The sequence below is a fragment of the Scyliorhinus torazame genome, chromosome 14 (genome assembly GCF_047496885.1).
Source record: "Scyliorhinus torazame isolate Kashiwa2021f chromosome 14, sScyTor2.1, whole genome shotgun sequence".
NCBI classification, from domain to species: domain Eukaryota; kingdom Metazoa; phylum Chordata; class Chondrichthyes; order Carcharhiniformes; family Scyliorhinidae; genus Scyliorhinus; species Scyliorhinus torazame.
In genome coordinates this window covers 221,938,755-221,957,429 of record NC_092720.1, presented here as the reverse complement: position 1 = coordinate 221,957,429, position 18,675 = coordinate 221,938,755, and the positions used below count along the sequence as shown (strand labels likewise).

Below are 18,675 nucleotides of genomic sequence, written 5' to 3'. Positions count from 1 at the left end.
GGGGGAGAGGCGGGGGAGAGGGCGGGGGAGAGGGCGGGGGAGAGGGCGGGAGGGGAGAGGGCGGGGGAGAGGGCGGGGGAGAGGGCGGGGGAGAGGGCGGGGGAGAGGGCGGGGGAGAGGGCGGGGGAGAGGGCGGGGGAGAGGGCGGGGGAGAGGGCGGGGGAGAGGGCGGGGGAGAGGGCGGGGGAGAGGGCGGGGGAGAGGGCGGGGGAGAGGGCGGGGGAGAGGGCGGGGGAGAGGGCGGGGGAGAGGGCGGGGGAGAGGGCGGGGGAGAGGGCGGGGGAGAGGGCGGGGGGAGAGGGCGGGGGAGAGGGCGGGGGAGAGGGCGGGGGAGAGGGCGGGGGAGAGGGCGGGGGAGAGGGCGGGGGAGAGGGCGGGGGAGAGGGCGGGGGAGAGGGCGGGGGAGAGGGCGGGGGAGAGGGCGGGGGAGAGGGCGGGGGAGAGGGCGGGGGAGAGGGCGGGGGAGAGGGCGGGGGAGAGGGCGGGGAGAGGGCGGGGGAGAGGGCGGGGGAGAGGGCGGGGGAGAGGGCGGGGGAGAGGGCGGGGGAGAGGGCGGGGGAGAGGGCGGGGGAGAGGGCGGGGGAGAGGGCGGGGGAGAGGGCGGGGGAGAGGGCGGGGGAGAGGGCGGGGGAGAGGGCGGGGGAGAGGGCGGGGGAGAGGGCGGGGGAGAGGGCGGGGGAGAGGGCGGGGGAGAGGGCGGGGGAGAGGGCGGGGGAGAGGGCGGGGAGAGGGCGGGGGAGAGGGCGGGGGAGAGGGCGGGGGGAGAGGGCGGGGAGGGCGGGGGAGAGGGCGGGGGCGGGGAGAGGGCGGGGGCGGGGGAGAGGGCGGGGGAGAGGGCGGGGGCGGGGAGAGGGCGGGGGCGGGGGAGAGGGCGGGGGGCGGGGGAGAGGGCGGGGGCGGGGGAGAGGGCGGGGGCGGGGGAGAGGGCGGGGGCGGGGAGAGGGCGGGGCGGGGGAGAGGGCGGGGGCGGGGAGAGGGCGGGGGCGCGGGAGAGGGCGGGGGCGCGGGAGAGGGCGGGGGCGGGAGAGGGCGGGGGCGCGGGAGAGGGCGGGGGCGCGGGAGAGGGCGGGGGCGCGGGAGAGGGCGGGGGCGCGGGAGAGGGCGGGGGCGCGGGAGAGGGCGGGGGCGCGGGAGAGGGCGGGGGCGCGGGAGAGGGCGGGGGCGCGGGAGAGGGCGGGGGCGCGGGAGAGGGCGGGGGCGCGGGAGAGGGCGGGGGCGGGGGAGAGGGCGGGGGCGGGGGAGAGGGCGGGGGCGGGGGAGAGGGCGGGGGCGGGGGAGAGGGCGGGGGCGGGGGAGAGGGCGGGGGCCGGGGGAGAGGGCGGGGGCGGGGGAGAGGCGCGGGAGAGGGCGGGGGCGCGGGAGAGGGCGGGGGCGCGGGAGAGGGCGGGGGCGCGGGAGAGGCGCGGGAGAGGGCGGGGGCGCGGGAGAGGGCGCGGGAGAGGGCGGGGGCGCGGGAGAGGGCGGGGGCGCGGGAGAGGGCGGGGGCGCGGGAGAGGGCGGGGGCGCGGGAGAGGGCGGGGGCGCGGGAGAGGGCGCGGGAGACAGAGAGCGCGCGAGACAGAGAGCGCGCGAGACAGAGAGCGCGCGAGACAGAGAGCGCGCGAGACAGAGAGCGCGCGAGACAGAGAGCGCGCGAGACAGAGAGCGCGCGAGACAGAGAGCGCGCGAGACAGAGAGCGCGCGAGACAGAGAGCGCGCGAGACAGAGAGCGCGCGAGACAGAGAGCGCGCGAGACAGAGAGCGCGCGAGACAGAGAGCGCGCGTGACAGAGAGCGCGCGTGACAGAGAGCGCGCGTGACAGAGAGCGCGCGTGACAGAGAGCGCGCGTGACAGAGAGCGCGCGTGACAGAGAGCGCGCGTGACAGAGAGCGCGCGTGACAGAGAGCGCGCGTGACAGAGAGCGCGCGTGACAGAGAGCGCGCGTGACAGAGCGCGCGTGACAGAGAGCGCGCGTGACAGAGAGCGCGCGTGACAGAGAGCGCGCGTGACAGAGAGCGCGCGTGACAGAGAGCGCGCGTGACAGAGAGCGCGCGTGACAGAGAGCGCGCGTGACAGAGAGCGCGCGTGACAGAGAGCGCGCGTGACAGAGAGCGCGCGTGACAGAGAGCGCGCGTGACAGAGAGCGCGCGTGACAGAGAGCGCGCGTGACAGAGAGCGCGCGTGACAGAGAGCGCGCGTGACAGAGAGCGCGCGTGACAGAGAGCGCGCGTGACAGAGAGCGCGCGTGACAGAGAGCGCGCGTGACAGAGAGCGCGCGTGACAGAGAGCGCGCGTGACAGAGAGCGCGCGTGACAGAGAGCGCGCGAGACAGAGAGCGCGCGAGACAGAGAGCGCGCGAGACAGAGAGCGCGCGAGACAGAGCGCGCGCGAGACAGAGCGCGCGCGAGACAGAGCGCGCGCGAGACAGAGCGCGCGCGAGACAGAGCGCGCGCGAGGCAGAGCGCGCGCGAGGCAGAGCGCGCGCGAGGCAGAGCGCGCGCGAGGCAGAGCGCGCGCGAGGCAGAGCGCGCGCGAGGCAGAGCGCGCGCGAGGCAGAGCGCGCGCGAGGCAGAGCGCGCGCGAGGCAGAGAGCGCGCGAGGCAGAGAGCGCGCGAGGCAGAGAGCGCGCGAGGCAGAGAGCGCGCGAGGCAGAGAGCGCGCGAGGCAGAGAGCGCGCGAGGCAGAGAGCGCGCGAGGCAGAGAGCGCGCGAGGCAGAGAGCGCGCGAGGCAGAGAGCGCGCGAGGCAGAGAGCGCGCGAGGCAGAGAGCGCGCGAGGCAGAGAGCGCGCGAGGCAGAGAGCGCGCGAGGCAGAGAGCGCGCGAGGCAGAGAGCGCGCGAGGCAGAGAGCGCGCGAGGCAGAGAGCGCGCGAGGCAGAGAGCGCGCGAGGCAGAGAGCGCGCGAGGCAGAGAGCGCGCGAGGCAGAGAGCGCGCGAGGCAGAGAGCGCGCGAGGCAGAGAGCGCGCGAGGCAGAGAGCGCGCGAGGCAGAGAGCGCGCGAGGCAGAGAGCGCGCGAGGCAGAGAGCGCGCGAGGCAGAGAGAGAGAGCGAGGCAGAGAGCGCGCGAGGCAGAGAGAGAGAGCGAGGCAGAGAGAGAGAGCGAGGCAGAGAGAGAGAGCGAGGCAGAGAGAGAGAGCGAGGCAGAGAGAGAGAGCGAGGCAGAGAGAGAGAGCGAGGCAGAGAGAGAGAGCGAGGCAGAGAGAGAGAGCGAGGCAGAGAGAGAGAGCGAGGCAGAGAGAGAGAGCGAGGCAGAGAGAGAGAGCGAGGCAGAGAGAGAGAGCGAGGCAGAGAGAGAGAGCGAGGCAGAGAGAGAGAGCGAGGCAGAGAGAGAGAGCGAGGCAGAGAGAGAGAGCGAGGCAGAGAGAGAGAGCGAGGCAGAGAGAGAGAGCGAGGCAGAGAGAGAGAGCGAGGCAGAGAGAGAGAGCGAGGCAGAGAGAGAGAGCGAGGCAGAGAGAGAGAGCGAGGCAGAGAGAGAGAGCGAGGCAGAGAGAGAGAGCGAGGCAGAGAGAGAGAGCGAGGCAGAGAGAGAGAGCGAGGCAGAGAGAGAGAGCGAGGCAGAGAGAGAGAGCGAGGCAGAGAGAGAGAGCGAGGCAGAGAGAGAGAGCGAGGCAGAGAGAGAGAGCGAGGCAGAGAGAGAGAGCGAGGCAGAGAGAGAGAGCGAGGCAGAGAGAGAGAGCGAGGCAGAGAGAGAGAGCGAGGCAGAGAGAGAGAGCGAGGCAGAGAGAGAGAGCGAGGCAGAGAGAGAGAGCGAGGCAGAGAGAGAGAGCGAGGCAGAGAGAGAGAGCGAGGCAGAGAGAGAGAGCGAGAGAGAGAGAGAGCGAGGCAGAGAGAGAGAGCGAGGCAGAGAGAGAGAGCGAGGCAGAGAGAGAGAGCGAGGCAGAGAGAGAGAGCGAGGCAGAGAGAGAGAGCGAGGCAGAGAGAGAGAGCGAGGCAGAGAGAGAGAGCGAGGCAGAGAGAGAGAGCGAGGCAGAGAGAGAGAGCGAGGCAGAGAGAGAGAGCGAGGCAGAGAGAGAGAGCGAGGCAGAGAGAGAGAGCGAGGCAGAGAGAGAGAGCGAGGCAGAGAGAGAGAGCGAGGCAGAGAGAGAGAGCGAGGCAGAGAGAGAGAGCGAGGCAGAGAGAGAGAGCGAGGCAGAGAGAGAGAGCGAGGCAGAGAGAGAGAGCGAGGCAGAGAGAGAGAGCGAGGCAGAGAGAGAGAGCGAGGCAGAGAGAGAGAGCGAGGCAGAGAGAGAGAGCGAGGCAGAGAGAGAGAGCGAGGCAGAGAGAGAGAGCGAGGCAGAGAGAGAGAGCGAGGCAGAGAGAGAGAGCGAGGCAGAGAGAGAGAGCGAGGCAGAGAGAGAGAGCGAGGCAGAGAGAGGGAGCGAGGCAGAGAGAGGGAGCGAGGCAGAGAGAGGGAGCGAGGCAGAGAGAGAGAGCGAGGCAGAGAGAGAGAGCGAGGCAGAGAGAGAGAGCGAGGCAGAGAGAGAGAGCGAGGCAGAGAGGCAGGCAGAGAGAGAGAGAGAGAGAGAGACAGGCAGAGAGTGACAGGCAGAGAGAGAGAAAGAGACAGGCAGAGAGAGAGAGAGAGAGAGAGAGAGAGACAGGCAGAGAGAGAGAGAGACAGGCAGAGAGAGAGAGAGACAGGCAGAGAGAGACAGACAGAGAGAGAGAGACAGACAGGCAGAGAGAGAGAGAGAGAGACAGGCAGAGAGAGAGAGAGAGAGACAGGCAGAGAGAGAGAGGGGGACAGGCAGAGAGAGAGAGGGGGACAGGCAGAGAGAGACAGGCCGAGAGAGAGAGAGAGAGGCGGAGAGAGAGGCAGAGAGAAAGAGGCAGAGAGAGTGAGAGAGAGAGGCAGAGAGAGAGAAAGAGGCAGAGAGAGAGAAAGAGGCAGAGAGAGAGAGAGAGAGACAGAGAGAGAGAGAGAGACACAGAGAGAGAGAGACAGGCAGAGAGAGAGACACAGGCAGAGAGAGAGAGACAGGCAGAGAGAGAGAGACAGGCAGAGAGAGAGAGAGACAGGCAGAGAGAGAGAGAGACAGGCAGAGAGAGAGAGAGACAGGCAGGAGAGAGAGAGAGACAGGCAGGAGAGAGAGAGAGACAGGCAGAGAGAGAAAGAGAGAGACAGGCAGAGAGAGAGAGAGACGCAGAGAGAGAGAGAGAGACGCAGAGAGAGAGAGAGACAGGCAGAGAGAGAGAGAGACAGGCAGAGAGAGAGAGAGAGAGACAGGCAGAGAGAGAGACGGACTGAGAGAGAGAGACGGACCGAGAGAGAGAGAGACGGACCGAGAGAGAGAGGGACGGACCGAGAGAGAGAGAGAGAAAGACCGAGAGAAAGAGAGACGGACCGAGAGAGAGAGAGACGGACCGAGAGAGAGAGACGGACCGAGAGAGAGAGAGACGGACCGAGAGAGAGAGACGGACCGAGAGAGAGAGAGACGGACCGAGAGAGAGAGAGACGGACCGAGAGAGAGAGAGACGGACCGAGAGAGAGAGAGACGGACCGAGAGAGAGAGAGACGGACCGAGAGAGAGAGAGACGGACCGAGAGAGAGAGAGACGGACCGAGAGAGAGAGAGACGGACCGAGAGAGAGAGAGACGGACCGAGAGAGAGAGAGACGGACCGAGAGAGAGAGAGACGGACCGAGAGAGAGAGAGACGGACCGAGAGAGAGAGAGACGGACCGAGAGAGAGAGAGACGGACCGAGCGAGAGAGAGACAGACCGAGAGACGGACCGAGAGAGAGAGACGGACCGAGAGAGAGAGACGGACCGAGAGAGAGAGACGGACCGAGAGAGAGAGACGGACCGAGAGAGAGAGACGGACCGAGAGAGAGAGACGGACCGAGAGAGAGAGACGGACCGAGAGAGAGAGACGGACCGAGAGAGAGAGACGGACCGAGAGAGAGAGACGGACCGAGAGAGAGAGACGGACCGAGAGAGAGAGACGGACCGAGAGAGAGAGACGGACCGAGAGAGAGAGACGGACCGAGAGAGAGAGACGGACCGAGAGAGAGAGACGGACCGAGAGAGAGACGGACCGAGAGACAGAGAGATAAACATAGAAACAGAGAGGGGGCAGTCAGAGAGATAAAGATAGAGAGAGAGAGACAGAGAGAGAGAGAGAGACAGAGAGATAGAGCCATTGCAGAAAGGAGGTGAGAGCTTACACCAATAAAATTACTTATACCACCCCACCATCATGCAGGAATGTGGAATTCGAAACACAAACAGGTCACCCATCGTTTTATTTAATGGCGGAGCAGGCTCGGAGGGTTCGAATGAGCTACTCCCGGGGCTCCTATTTCTTTATCTCCTGTCGGCAACAAACAAGACAAGGTGCACTCACCTGAGATCATTCTTTAACTCCACAACGACATCTTTCCCAACCAGGGATTTGAAAAACGAATAAAATAACTAAAACAGAAGATTTGAAAAAAAGAGATTCGTAAATATGAGCCAGGACATTTTGGTGTCATTTGACACCAAAACAGCTTAACTTCAAAACGAGCAAAGCGTGGTCGATTGGGCAATACTTTGAGAACCTTCTACCCAGTCGGTAGGGCGTCAGGAAATGAAGATTTCATGTCCCACGACAGATTTGAATTCATTATATGAACATCGCTCTGTGGCACATAATAAAGACTGGCACTAAAGCTCATGCTGGAGGAGCACTGTACTATCAGAGGCACCATCGTTCAGATGGGATATTAAATTGAAATGCCTGTCTGCCATCTTCAAGTGAACAGAAAAGATCCCTGTAGTTATTTAAACGTGAATATGAATTTCACCCAGTATCCCGAGCAACATCCCTTCCTCAAGATTACCACCGATCGAGCATGTTAAGAAATCTTATAAGTCCCAAAGCACGTGAGGATGAAAGAAGTACATTTGAAGTGTAATCACTGTTGTAATGCAGGAAAACACATCTGCCAATTTCTGCGCAGAGAACTCCACAAATAGCAATGTGACAACGATCAGATCATTAGCTTTTGTGATGTTAATCGAGGGATAAATATCGATCAGGGTAAATTCGCCGACATTTCTTCAAAACAGTGCCTCTGCACCATCTACAGCCCGGGACAGGGCAGATTTAATAATGGCGCCTCCAATAGCGTAGCACTCAGCTTTTTGTGCTCCAGAGGAATTGGAATCCATCAACTTTTGATTCAGAGGACAATGTGCTACCAACTGAGCTATAGCTAGCACTCAACCACCAAAATAAAGAAATTAACTGGTCATTCAGGCCGCAGATACACCTTGAAGTCAATCACCACCCCAGGCTTAGAGTTCCCACCCAGTGCTGAGCCAACGCTGCTCCCCACTCAGACACTGGTGGACAGGGATAACCTCACTGCTCCACCTACCTCAGTGGTTAGGTTCACCCGAACCCCACCGGCCCTTAATCATCAACTCACCCAAAGCACTGCTCTCAGATGAGCCTGAACCCACACCCACCCAATTACCCGACTTGGGCTTTCACCCAACGCCCATGTCTCCTCCCCAATCCCACGCCTCTGCCCTCACACCTACCACCCCCCCCCCAAATCCCCATGCCCCCTCCCCGAACTCACACCTACCTCTGCACCACTGCCCCAATCTCGCAGCTGCCATCACGCCACCTCCCCAATAATGCACCAACACCCATACCACCTCCTCAATCACACACGGAACCCCATGCAACTTCCCCAATCTAAGTATGCCCAAACACTCTCCCAGGTTTTGGCTATCTCCGAAGCTGATGCCTCCCTGTCTACGTGGGCAGCACGGTAGCAGTGGGCAGCACAGTAGCATGGTGGTTAGCACTGTGGCTTCACAGCGCCAGGGTTACGGTCTGTGCGGAGTCTGCACGTTCTCCCCACGTCTGCGTGGGTTTCCTCCGGGTGCTCCATTTCCTCTCAAGTCCCGAAAGACATGATTGTTAGGTGAATTGGACATTCTAAATTCTCCCTCTGTGACCCGAACAGGCGCCGGAATGTGGCGACTAGGGGCTTTTCACAGTAACTTCATTAAGCCTACTTGTGACAATAAAGATTATTATCTCCGAGCTGGGGCCTCCCTGTCTCCCTCCGAGCTGGGGTCTCCCTCCGAGCTGGGGTCTCCCTCCGAGCTGGGGTCTCCCTCCGAGCTGGGGTCTCCCTCCGAGCTGGGGTCTCCCTCCGAGCTGGGGTCTCCCTCCGAGCTGGGGTCTCCCTCCGAGCTGGGGTCTCCCTCCGAGCTGGGGTCTCCCTCCGAGCTGGGGTCTCCCTCCGAGCTGGGGTCTCCCTCCGAGCTGGGGTCTCCCTCCGAGCTGGGGTCTCCCTCCGAGCTGGGGTCTCCCTCCGAGCTGTGGCCTCCTTGTCTACCTCCGAGCTGGGGGCCTCCCTGTATACCTCCGAGCTGGGGCCTCCCTGTACACCTCCGAGCTGGGGTCTCCCTGTCTATCTCCGACCCGGGCCCCGCTCGCCCTCGGCTCTCCCCGCCCGGTTCCGGCTCCCCGGTCCCTGGTTCCTCTCACCATGATGGCGGCAGCGGCGACAGTTGGAGCGAACCCGATTGAAAGCAGTCAGCGCTGGGCTTCGCGCTCTCGCGAGAACGCCAGAAGCCCCGCCCACCTGGTCGCCGCGCAGGCGCGTGTCCTGCTTTTCCCGCCTGTTTGGGCTTTGATTGACAGCAGCGATTCCCCACGTGCTGCAGCAAGAGCTTACCCCGCCCTCAGCGCTATGCAAAGGACGTAGCAAAGGCTGAAACAGCAAGGTATTGGATAGGCCAACCATGGGGAGTACACAAAGGCCTAAATTAGGTTTGCAGTGAGAGTGTTGAGCTGCAGATGCAAGATAGCATCACATGGAACAGAGGAATTAGGACCTGAAGTAGGCAATTCAGCCCTTCGAACCTGCTCCAATTGGATTTGGATTTGGATTTTTGTTTATTGTCACGTGTACCGAGGTACAGTGAAAAGTATTTTCTGCGAGCAGCTCAACAGATCATTAAGTACATGAAAAGAAAAGGAAATAAAAGAAAATACATAATAGGGCAACACCAGGTTCACAATGTAACTGCATAACACCGGCATCGGGTGAAGCATACAGGGTGTAGTGTTAATGAGGTCAGTCCATAAGAGGGTCGTTTAGGAGTCTGGTGACAGCGGGGAAGAAGCTGTTTTTGAGTCTGTTTGTGCGTGTTCTCAGACTTCTGTATCTCCTGCCCGATGGAAGAAGTTAGAAGAGTGAGTAAGCCGGGTGGGAGGGGTTTTGATTATGCTGCCTGCTTTCCCCAGTCAATGGATGGGAGGCTGGTTCGAGTGATGGATTGGGCTGTGTTCACGACTCTCTGAAGTTTCTTACGGTTTTGGGCCAAGCAGTTGCCATACCAGGCTGTGATGTGGACATGCCGAACTTCCTTAGTTTCCTGAGGAAGTATAGGCGATGTTGTGCTTTCTTGGTGGTAGCGTCGACGTGGGTGGACCAGAACAGATTTTTGGAGATGTGCACCCCTAGGAATTTGAAACTGCTCACCATCTCCACCTCGGCCCCGTTGATGCTGACAGGGGTGTGTACAGTACTTTGCTTCCTGAAGTCAATGACCAGCTCTTTAGATTTGCTGGCATTGAGGGATAGATTGTTGTCGCTGCACCACTCCACTAGGTTCCCTATCTCCCTCCTGTATTCTGACTCGTCGTTATTCGAGATCCGGCCCACTCTGGTCATATCATCAGCAAACTTGTAGATGGAGAGAACCAAATTTTGCCACGCAGTCGTGTATGTACAGGGAGTATAGTATGGGGCAGCCTTGAGGGTCCCCGCCCGGTATTGAGGACTATTGTGTGGGAAGTGTTCTTACTGATTGTGGTCTGTAGGTCAGAAAGTCGAGGATCCAGTTGCAGAATGAGGAGCAAAGTCCTAGGTTTTGGAGCTTTGATATGAGCTTGGCTGGGATTATGGTGTTGAAGGCATAGCTGTAGTCAATAAATAGGAGTCTGATGTAGGAATCCTTGTTGTCAACATGGTCTCGGGATGAGTGTAGGAATAGATCATGGCTGATCTCTTCCTATACTGAAATCCACCTGTTCCCCACATCGCTTTTGTTAAATTACTGAGTCTAGTAATATGTATTGTTGCTGGTTGCTGTTGATGCAGATGGGCTGGTGGTGTGATCTAAAGTTTCATTACACTGTTATTGTCTGATGGTGTGGTCCTAAGTCTTCAACTTAAGCAAACTAATTTATTAAAGTAACGATTGATTATATCTGAGTTTGACACTCTACAGAACTATCCCTAGAAATCAAGTAATTAAATATGATTGAATTAACTGATTCACAAATATAAATACTAACTATACTGAGAGCAATCTATTATACACTACTGCTTATTAAGTACACCTGGGTTGAAAGTGACCAAGATCCTCTGGGAGCTGATACTTATAGGTGGATCTAGTGGTGCCCTCGAGTGGTAGTGTTACAGCTAGATGTTATAATTAACCCTTTAGTTATATACACATATACCTATCATTACACCTTTAAAAAGTTTTTAAAAATCAGAAATATATGTATCCCCCCCTTGAAACTATTTAATGATTCGGACTCCACTGCACTATGAGGCCGCGGGTTCCACAAATTCACCACCCTCCTCATCTCAGTTTAAATCTACCATCTCTCGCATGGTAGTACAGTGGGTAGCACTGTTGCTTCACAGCTCCAGGGGCACAGGTTCGATTCCCGGCTTGGGTCACTGTCTATGTGGCGTCTGCACGTTCTCCCCGTGTCTGCGTGGGTTTCCTCCGGTTGCACAAGTCCCGAAAGACGTGCGGTTAGGTGAATTGGATATTCTGAATTCTCCCTCTGTGAACCTGAATAGGCGCCGGAATGTGGAGACTAGGGATTTTTCACAGTAACTTCTTTGCACTGTTAATGTAAGCCTAACTTGTGACAAAGTTTATTATTATTATATCTGTGACCTCTTGTTCTAGATATCTCCACAAGGGGGAGCATTTAGTCTACATTTATTTTATCAATCCTTTTTAGTATTTTATACACCTCAATCAGTTCCCCTCTCATTGTTCTAAACTCCAACAAGTATAAGCCCAAACTGTTCAATCTCTCCTCATATGTCAACCCTTTCATCCCCGGAATCAATCTGGTGACCCTCCTCTGAACTGCCTCCAATGCCACCACATCCTTCCTCAAATAAAGAGACCAAAACTGGATACAACACTCCAGATGTGGTCTCACCAACACCCTATACAATTGCAACAACACTTCTCGACTTTTCTACTCCAGTCCTTTTGCAATAAATGCTAACATTCCATTTGTCTTTTTTATTACATGCTGCACCTGCATACCAACATTCTGCAATTCATGAACAAAGACACCCAGATCCCTCTGCTCGGACATGTATTGAATCTCCTTTCCAATTAGAGAATAATTTGCCTTTCTATATTTTCAGCCAAAATGGATAACCTCACACTTATCCACAGTAAACTCCATCTGCCAGATTTTGGCCCATTCTGCGAGCCTATCTATATCTGTCTGTAAACTCTTCATCTTCTCTTCACTGCCTGCCTTCCCACCTATTTTAGTATTATCAGTAAAGGGGCAGGTGTTACACTTTTCCCTCCGAGATAATCTAGTCCACTCCTCCACCACACCCAACACCTCTCCCGTCACCCATGGCACCTTCCCATGCAATCGCAGAAGGTGTAACACCTGCCCCTTTACCTCTTCTATGCTGAACATCCCAGGCCCAAAACACTCATTCCAGGTTAAGCAGCGTTTCACTTGCATCTCTTCCAATCTGGTCTATTGCAATCGCTGCTCCCAATGTGGTCTCCTCGATATCGGAGAGACCAAACGCAGACTGGGTGATCGCTTTGCTGAGCATCTTCGGTCTGTGCGCATTCAGGCCCCTGACCTTCCCGTTGCTTGCCATTTTAACACAAGACCCTGCTCCCATGCCCACATGTCTGTCCTTGGCCTGCTGAAATGTTCCAGTGAAGCTCAATACAAACTGGAGGAACAACATCTCATCTTCCGGTCAGGCACGCTACAGCCTTCCGGTCTCAACAGCGAATTACTTTTTATTCTCTCCGGGGACTGCCATTAACACTCTTTCCCCTTGGTTTCTGTGGCTATGACTCATCTTTCATTCTCACTCCACAGTATAAATATCTCCCACTTTCTCTGTCTGGTAGCTTTGACAAAGGGTCACCTGGACTCGGAACGTTCACTCTTTTCTCTCCCTACAGATGCTACCAGACCTGCTGAGATTTTCCAGCATTTTCTCTTTTGGTTTCAGATTCCAGCATCCGCAGTAATTTGCTTTTATTAGGTTATAATGGGGGATTTTAACTACCTTAATATAAACTGCAATAGGAGTATGTTAAGTAATGGGTTAAGAGACATTGCAATTAGTTGTCTCATTTATGTTAAGTATCCATTAATTGACACTGATATGTAAAGGGGCTTCAGGTGGCCTCTGTCAGGTGATGTATACTGAGAGATTTGTGCAAAGGCTGTTGGAAGGAGATAAATAAATGAGTGTTTGTGAAAAAGGAACAGAACTTTAGACTCTTCATATCACAGCAACTAAAACGTCTAACAAGTAGCGTAAAAGGCAGAGAGGGGATAGAGTTTCGTAAGTGTGACCTCTTGCCAGCAAAGTTGCAACCCATGGAACAAAATGGACAGTGGCAGCTTGGATATGAAATAGGTGGAAAGGCAAGTTGTGAGAGGGACTGAAACAGTTTGCAAAGAGATATTGTTAAGTTAAGTAGGTGGGAAAATAGTTGGCAAATGGAGTACAATGTGGGAAAATGTGAAGTTGCTCATTTTGGAAGAGAGAACAAAAGATCAGAGTATTATTTAAATGGAGAAAAAACACAGGCAGCCGCAACACAAAGGGCCTTGGGGTACTTGTGCACAAAAACCTTACAGGTGGTTGTTGGTTACATGGACTTCAGTAAAGCCTTTGACAAGGTGCCTCGTGGCAGACTGGTACAAAAGGTGAAGTCACACTGGATCAGAAGTGAGGTGGCAAGATGGATACAGACCTGGCTCGGTCACAGAAGGCAGAGGGTAAAAGGAGAAGGGTGTTTTTCTGAATGGAAGGTTGTGACTAGTGGTGTCCCACAGGGATCGGTGCTGGGGCCTCTGTTGTTTGCAATTTGGAGGAAAATGTAGCCGGTCTGATTAGTAAGTTCGCAGATGACACCACGGTTGGTGGAGTGGCAGATAGTGTTGAGGACAGGGCAGCACGGTAGCGTAGTGGTGAGCACAATTGCTTCAGAGCTCCAGGGTCACAGGTTCGATTCCCGGCTTGGGTCACTGTCTGTGCAGAGTCTGCACGTTCTCCCCGTGTGTGTGTGTGGGGGTTTACTCCGGGTGCTCCGGTTTCCTCCCACAGTCCAAAGATGTGCAGGTTAGGTGGTTTGGTCATGCTAAATTGCCCTTAGTGTCCAAAAAGGTTAGGAGGGGTTATTGGGTTACGGGGAGAGGGTGGAAGTGAGGGTATAAGTGGGTCGGTGCAGACTCGATGGGCCAAATGGTCCTCTTCTATGTTCTATGTTCTGTTAACTTTGTAGAAGGAGGCCCTTCAGCCCACAGTGCCTGTGATGGTTCTTTGAAAGAAGTACCTTATCAGTGTCATCCCCTTGCTCTTTCCCCTTGGGCCCTGGAATTTCCATCCTTTTGGAAGTACTGTTGAACTGCTTCTACCAGCCCTGAAGGCAGTGGGTTCGAGATCCTCCTAATGTTCCTCATTTCACCATTTGTTCTTGTGTTGATCACCTTAAATCTGTCCCCCCAGGTTACGGAGCATCTGTCTACTGGGAAACATTTTTATCTCAATTTACTCTACCTAATCCTTTCCAGGTATAAACGCCCCAATTATATCTCTCACTGCCTCTAAGGAGATCAAGCTTTTGAGTTGTATTTTCCAAAGAAAATGAGTGCCACTCGAACAAATGTTGTTGACATGGCTGAAAATCTGCAGCATGGTGACCAGCATCCAAATCATGACATTAAAATTAGCAATCCATGTTTTATAGAGTTATAGGAACCCTACAGTGCTGAAGGAGGCCATTCGGCCCATCACGCTTGCACCGACTCTTGGAAAGAGCACCCTACCTAGGCCCCCGCCCTATCCCCATAGCCCCATCTCACCTTTCGGGCACTAAGGGGCAATTTTAGCATAGCCAATCCACCTAACCTGCACACCTTTGGACTGTGGGAGGAAACCGGAGCACCTGGAGGAAACCCACGCAGGAGAAAGTGCAAACTCCACACGGTCACCCGAGGCCAGAATCAAACAAGGGTCCCTGGCGCTGTGAGGCAGCAGTGCTAACCGCTGTGCCACCGTACCCCCCCCCCCCCCCACATATGATGGCACTCACTATCCAGTGAAGTTACTAACTTTTTCTTAGCGTATACTTTTAAAGACCGTTTGAGAAAATGAAGTTTGAGGATATTTATAATTTTATGAAGCGCACAATTGCCATTTTTGTGGTGGCCCATTTTCAGATATCTTTCCGCTAAGGGGATCAGGTGATGTAGGATCAGCAGCTGTCCGTCCTTCAGAAGATATACTGCCCATCCCTAATTGCCCTTGAACTCAGTGGCTTGCCAATCCATGCTCAGAGGGGCATTTCAGAGTCAACCATATTAGATCATAGAATTTACAGTGCAGAAGGAGGCCATTTGGCCCATCGAGTCTGCACCGGCTCTTGGAAAGAGCACCCTACCAAAGCCCACACCACCACCCTATCCCCATAACACAGTAACCCCACCCAACACCAAGGGCAATTTTGGACACTAAGGGCAATTTAGCATAGCCAATCCACCTATCCTGCACATCTTTGGACTGTGGGAGGAAACCGGAGCACCCGGAGGAAACCCACGCGCACACGGGGAGAACGTGCAGACTCCACACAGACAGTGACCCAAGCCGGGAATCGAACCTGGGACCCTGGAGCTGTGAAGCAATTGTGCTATCCACAATGCTACCGTGCAAGACCATCTCTTCAGAAATCGGGCTGCATTTCGAAAGGGTGCCCCGAGAGTCCCCCACACCACACCTCCCACCCACCCACGGACAATGGGCGTGATTCTCCGGAAAGATTTCTGAGGCCTCGATTCTCTGGAAAAATTTCCATGTGCTGTAGCGAGCGGGAATTGCCGTGAGCTTCCCAGCTCTCGGCCCGGTGAGGCCAACAACAGTATTCAACGTTATCTGGTCCACTGAACGAGGCCTGAATGCCGGCTTGCCAGCTGATTCGCCGGGACCGCGCTGGCCAGCCCAGCGCTAACAAGGTTGAGCAGCTCTTAGGCTGCACTTGCTGAGCCAACCCCAGCCAGCTCGCAACAATGGAGCCCAGGAGACCGGCCCCAAGATTCGGGGATGCTGATCAAGGGAGGCTCCTGGACGCAGTGGAGGCCAGGAGGGATGTCCTGTTCTCCCGAGGGTCCCGGAGGGTGAGCCACAAGGCAGCCAGTGCTGCCTGGGACGAGGTAGGCATCCATCTCTGATGTGCATCCTGGGGCCATAACTAGACGTAGTGGTAGAGCTGGGGGGGGCAAAGCACATCGAGGATCACTGAGGGCCCCGGGGGTGGGGGGAATGGGATAGGTAGGGGGTGAGGGGGGATGCCCCATCGGGAGAGTGGGGGCATATATTGAACAATAAACACCCTTGTGCACTACCAGTAGGAAGCTTCTTCCGCAATGCATTGCCGCCTGCAGGTGATGGGTGAGAGCGAGCACTCAGCAGGCAGGTGTCAGACCATGGCTCAGATTGAGGAGCACCGACGACCAGCTCTCTGCGGGTTATCATCACCTCCCTGCCCTCGACAGTGACCCATGGACAGTGCCAACACAGTTGCAGCACCCTGGAGTGATGTGACACAGACCCTGGGAGGGTGGGAGATGGGGGTGGCGGGTAGGTAAAAATGCGACGATAGACCAGGCCACGTCCTAGGTGAATCAGGCCAGTGTGAAGGCCTCCCTGGCCCTCCGGGATTGCCGGGTCCTCACCGCCGCCCCGTCCTGCAGCTTGGGCCTCGGGTTCCACCCCGGCCTCATCCCCCACCCCCTGCTGGCCGGCGCCTCCTTATCATCTCTTCCACGTCCCCTCCTCCTCCCCCTGGCAATGGCGGAGAAACCTGCTAGCCTAATCCATGTCAAAAATGATGTAGTCTTCCACCAGGGCACACAGGACATTCGTGACCTGCCGGATGCACCTGTGAGCTGGGACCTCTGAGATGCCACACAGGTCCCCGCTCAAGCCCTGGTGTAAAGGTTCAGGGCTGCAGTGACCTTGGCATTGGGCGCGGGTGTCCTGTTCCTCCATGTGGTGCCAAGTCCGCGAGGATAGGGCACAGGTGTCGCACCGTCTCCTTGTTGAGGCGGAGCGTCCTGTGACATTGAGTCTCTCCCCCACCCCCCGCCAATCCTGGAACCCTCCATTCCCCCATTGAGTCTCCCCCCCCCCCCCCCCCCAACACCACCACCACTACTCGAAACACCCTCCCCATGTACTCCAGGTTGCAGCGGGGCCCCGTCACTGTGCCCCAGGCCCTGTACCCCGCTCACACCACCACCCGGACCGGGTGCTGGCCTCCTCTCCGTGGAACTCACCCACCCTCTGGCCGTGGACAAGTCCCCAGAGCTTTGACCCATCCCCTGGGTGTTCGGATGTTGGCTGCTGCGTCTGTGGTGTTGCCTCCCGCAGTGTTCAGGTATACTGTCCAGGCAACACGGTCTGTTTGAGATGCCAGGCAGTGATTCCCACAAGCTACATGGCCCGCCCACCCACTGGAATACACTTGGGTTGTGTGAAGTGCTCACTTACCCACGATTGCCAATTCCCTGTTAGCAATAGCCTTCAGCGGCACGGCCAGAGGCCTCGGCAACGGTGGGGGTTATGGTCCGGGGGCAGGCGGGACATGGGTTGCCCCCAGAACGGGTACACTTAATTCAGCGATTGGCATGGTGGTGCAGTGAGTGGTTGCCCCCTCGGTTGCACCCCCCCAATCTTCCATGGCAGCCCACCCCTGTGGAGGGGCACCCCACCCCAGCCAAGGGTCCCCCATGCCCCACCGATCACAGGGGCAGAAAGCCCAGTGCCCCCGGGCTCTTTGCCTGTGAGCAAAGGTGGCTACTCACCTCCTCGGCTCCCCACAGAAGCCCTTCCACCAGGTTCACGTTTTTCAAAACGAGTACTAATCGGTGCCCGAGTGGGCACTTGCTGGGGAGGCCACTGAATGACAGGAGGCCGTTGGATGACGGGTGGCTCTTGTTAATTGTATGGAAATGGGGCATAAGTGGTGATAATTGTTTTCTCGCCAGGCTCCGGCGAGATCCCAAATTCACCTATGGGAGCAGGCCGGTTGCATCGCAAACTGTTTGGTGCCTGGCTCGGTTCCCGTTTTTAACCGTGTTGCAGCGAACGGGAACTGCCGCGAGCTTCCCAGCGCTCGGCCCTGCGAGGCCGGCAACACCATTCAACGTTAATTAGTCCTGAATGCCTGCTCGCCAGCTGATTCGCCAGGACAGCGCTCGCCAGCCCCCCGCGAACAACGTCGAGCAGCTCTTAAGCTGCACTGGCTCAGCCCACCCCAGCCAGCTTACAACAACGGCACCCAGGAGACCAGTCCCAAGATTCTGGGATGCAGGTCTGGCCAGGCTCCCAGACGCGGTGGAGGCCAGGAGGGATGTCCTGTTCCCCCGAGAGTCCAGTGCTGCCTGGGTTGAGGTGGGGACAGCTGGGAGCGCCGGGAGTGTGACCAGGACTGGATTCCAGTGCAGGAAAAAGGTCAACAACCTACACCGGGCAGTACGAGTGAGCAAACATGAATGCGCCCTCCCCCCCCCCCCCCCCCCCCGAGCCTTTCTGTCCCCATGGGAGCATCCATCCCCCAACTCTTCATGCGACCCTCAATCCTCCCTCCACTCCTCCCCCTCTGTCTTCAACCACCCCCCCCCCCAACCCTTCCTTCACGCACCCCCTCCCACCACCTTGAACCAGCCTTGTGGCTCACGACTCTCTCTCTCTCTCTCTCTCTGTCTCCTCAGGAAAAGCTCTCCCTCAATCGGCGGGAGAGGGCCCAGACTGGCAGTGGAGTGCCGGACTTAAGAATCCTCACCTCCTTCGAAGAGCGGGCCCTGGAGGTGACTGGTCTGACCGAGGATAGGGCAGTCACCAACGCATAGGGGAGGAACCACCGAACTCCACCTGGAGAACCTATCAAACTTGAGTTATTGCCCTACTGACTGACCCATCCCTCCCACTGACCACATGTCCATTCCCCGCAGGTCCTCCAGCCGACGGCACCGGCCCATTCAGGGTGGCCCCCTCACCAGTCTCCCATGAGACCACCGAGGAGAGCTCCGAGGAGGCCACCGTTATAGTCGCGTCACAGCTGTCATCCCCACCCTCCACCAACGCAGATACACCCACCTCGCTGGGAAATGTTAGTGGTCAGGCTTCTGGGGCATAATCTGGGGAGCACCACACAGCAATGATATACATCAGGTGGAGGCAGGAACCCCCCAGGTGAGACAGCAGTCGGAGGTCTGGTGGATCCCAGGACCCAGCCGAGTCCCAGCCTGATGCTGATCCTGTGGAAGAGGTCATCCCGGAGCTGATTGAGATGATAGGGAGCGGACAGGACATTAAGAGGGAGATGTCAGCGTCACTCCAGCAGATCCGTAGCCGCTTGGAAGAGTCCCAGAGGCTATGGGCGCTGAAGATG

At 57.4% G+C, this 18,675-nt stretch overlaps 1 protein-coding gene across 1 annotated transcript in view; it reads right to left on the bottom strand.

The window, feature by feature from the left end:
• smx5 overlaps positions 1-8,541 on the bottom strand; it is a 17,419-nt gene extending 8,878 nt beyond the window's left edge. The window contains exons 1-2 of the mRNA XM_072475736.1: positions 8,450-8,541; positions 6,302-6,369 (exon numbers count right to left, since the gene is read on the bottom strand). Coding sequence (XP_072331837.1) covers positions 6,302-6,369; positions 8,450-8,452 — 71 coding nt within the window. The 5' untranslated portion in view covers positions 8,453-8,541. The remainder of the gene's footprint in view (positions 1-6,301; positions 6,370-8,449) is intronic.
• Positions 8,542-18,675: the final 10,134 nt, after the last annotated feature.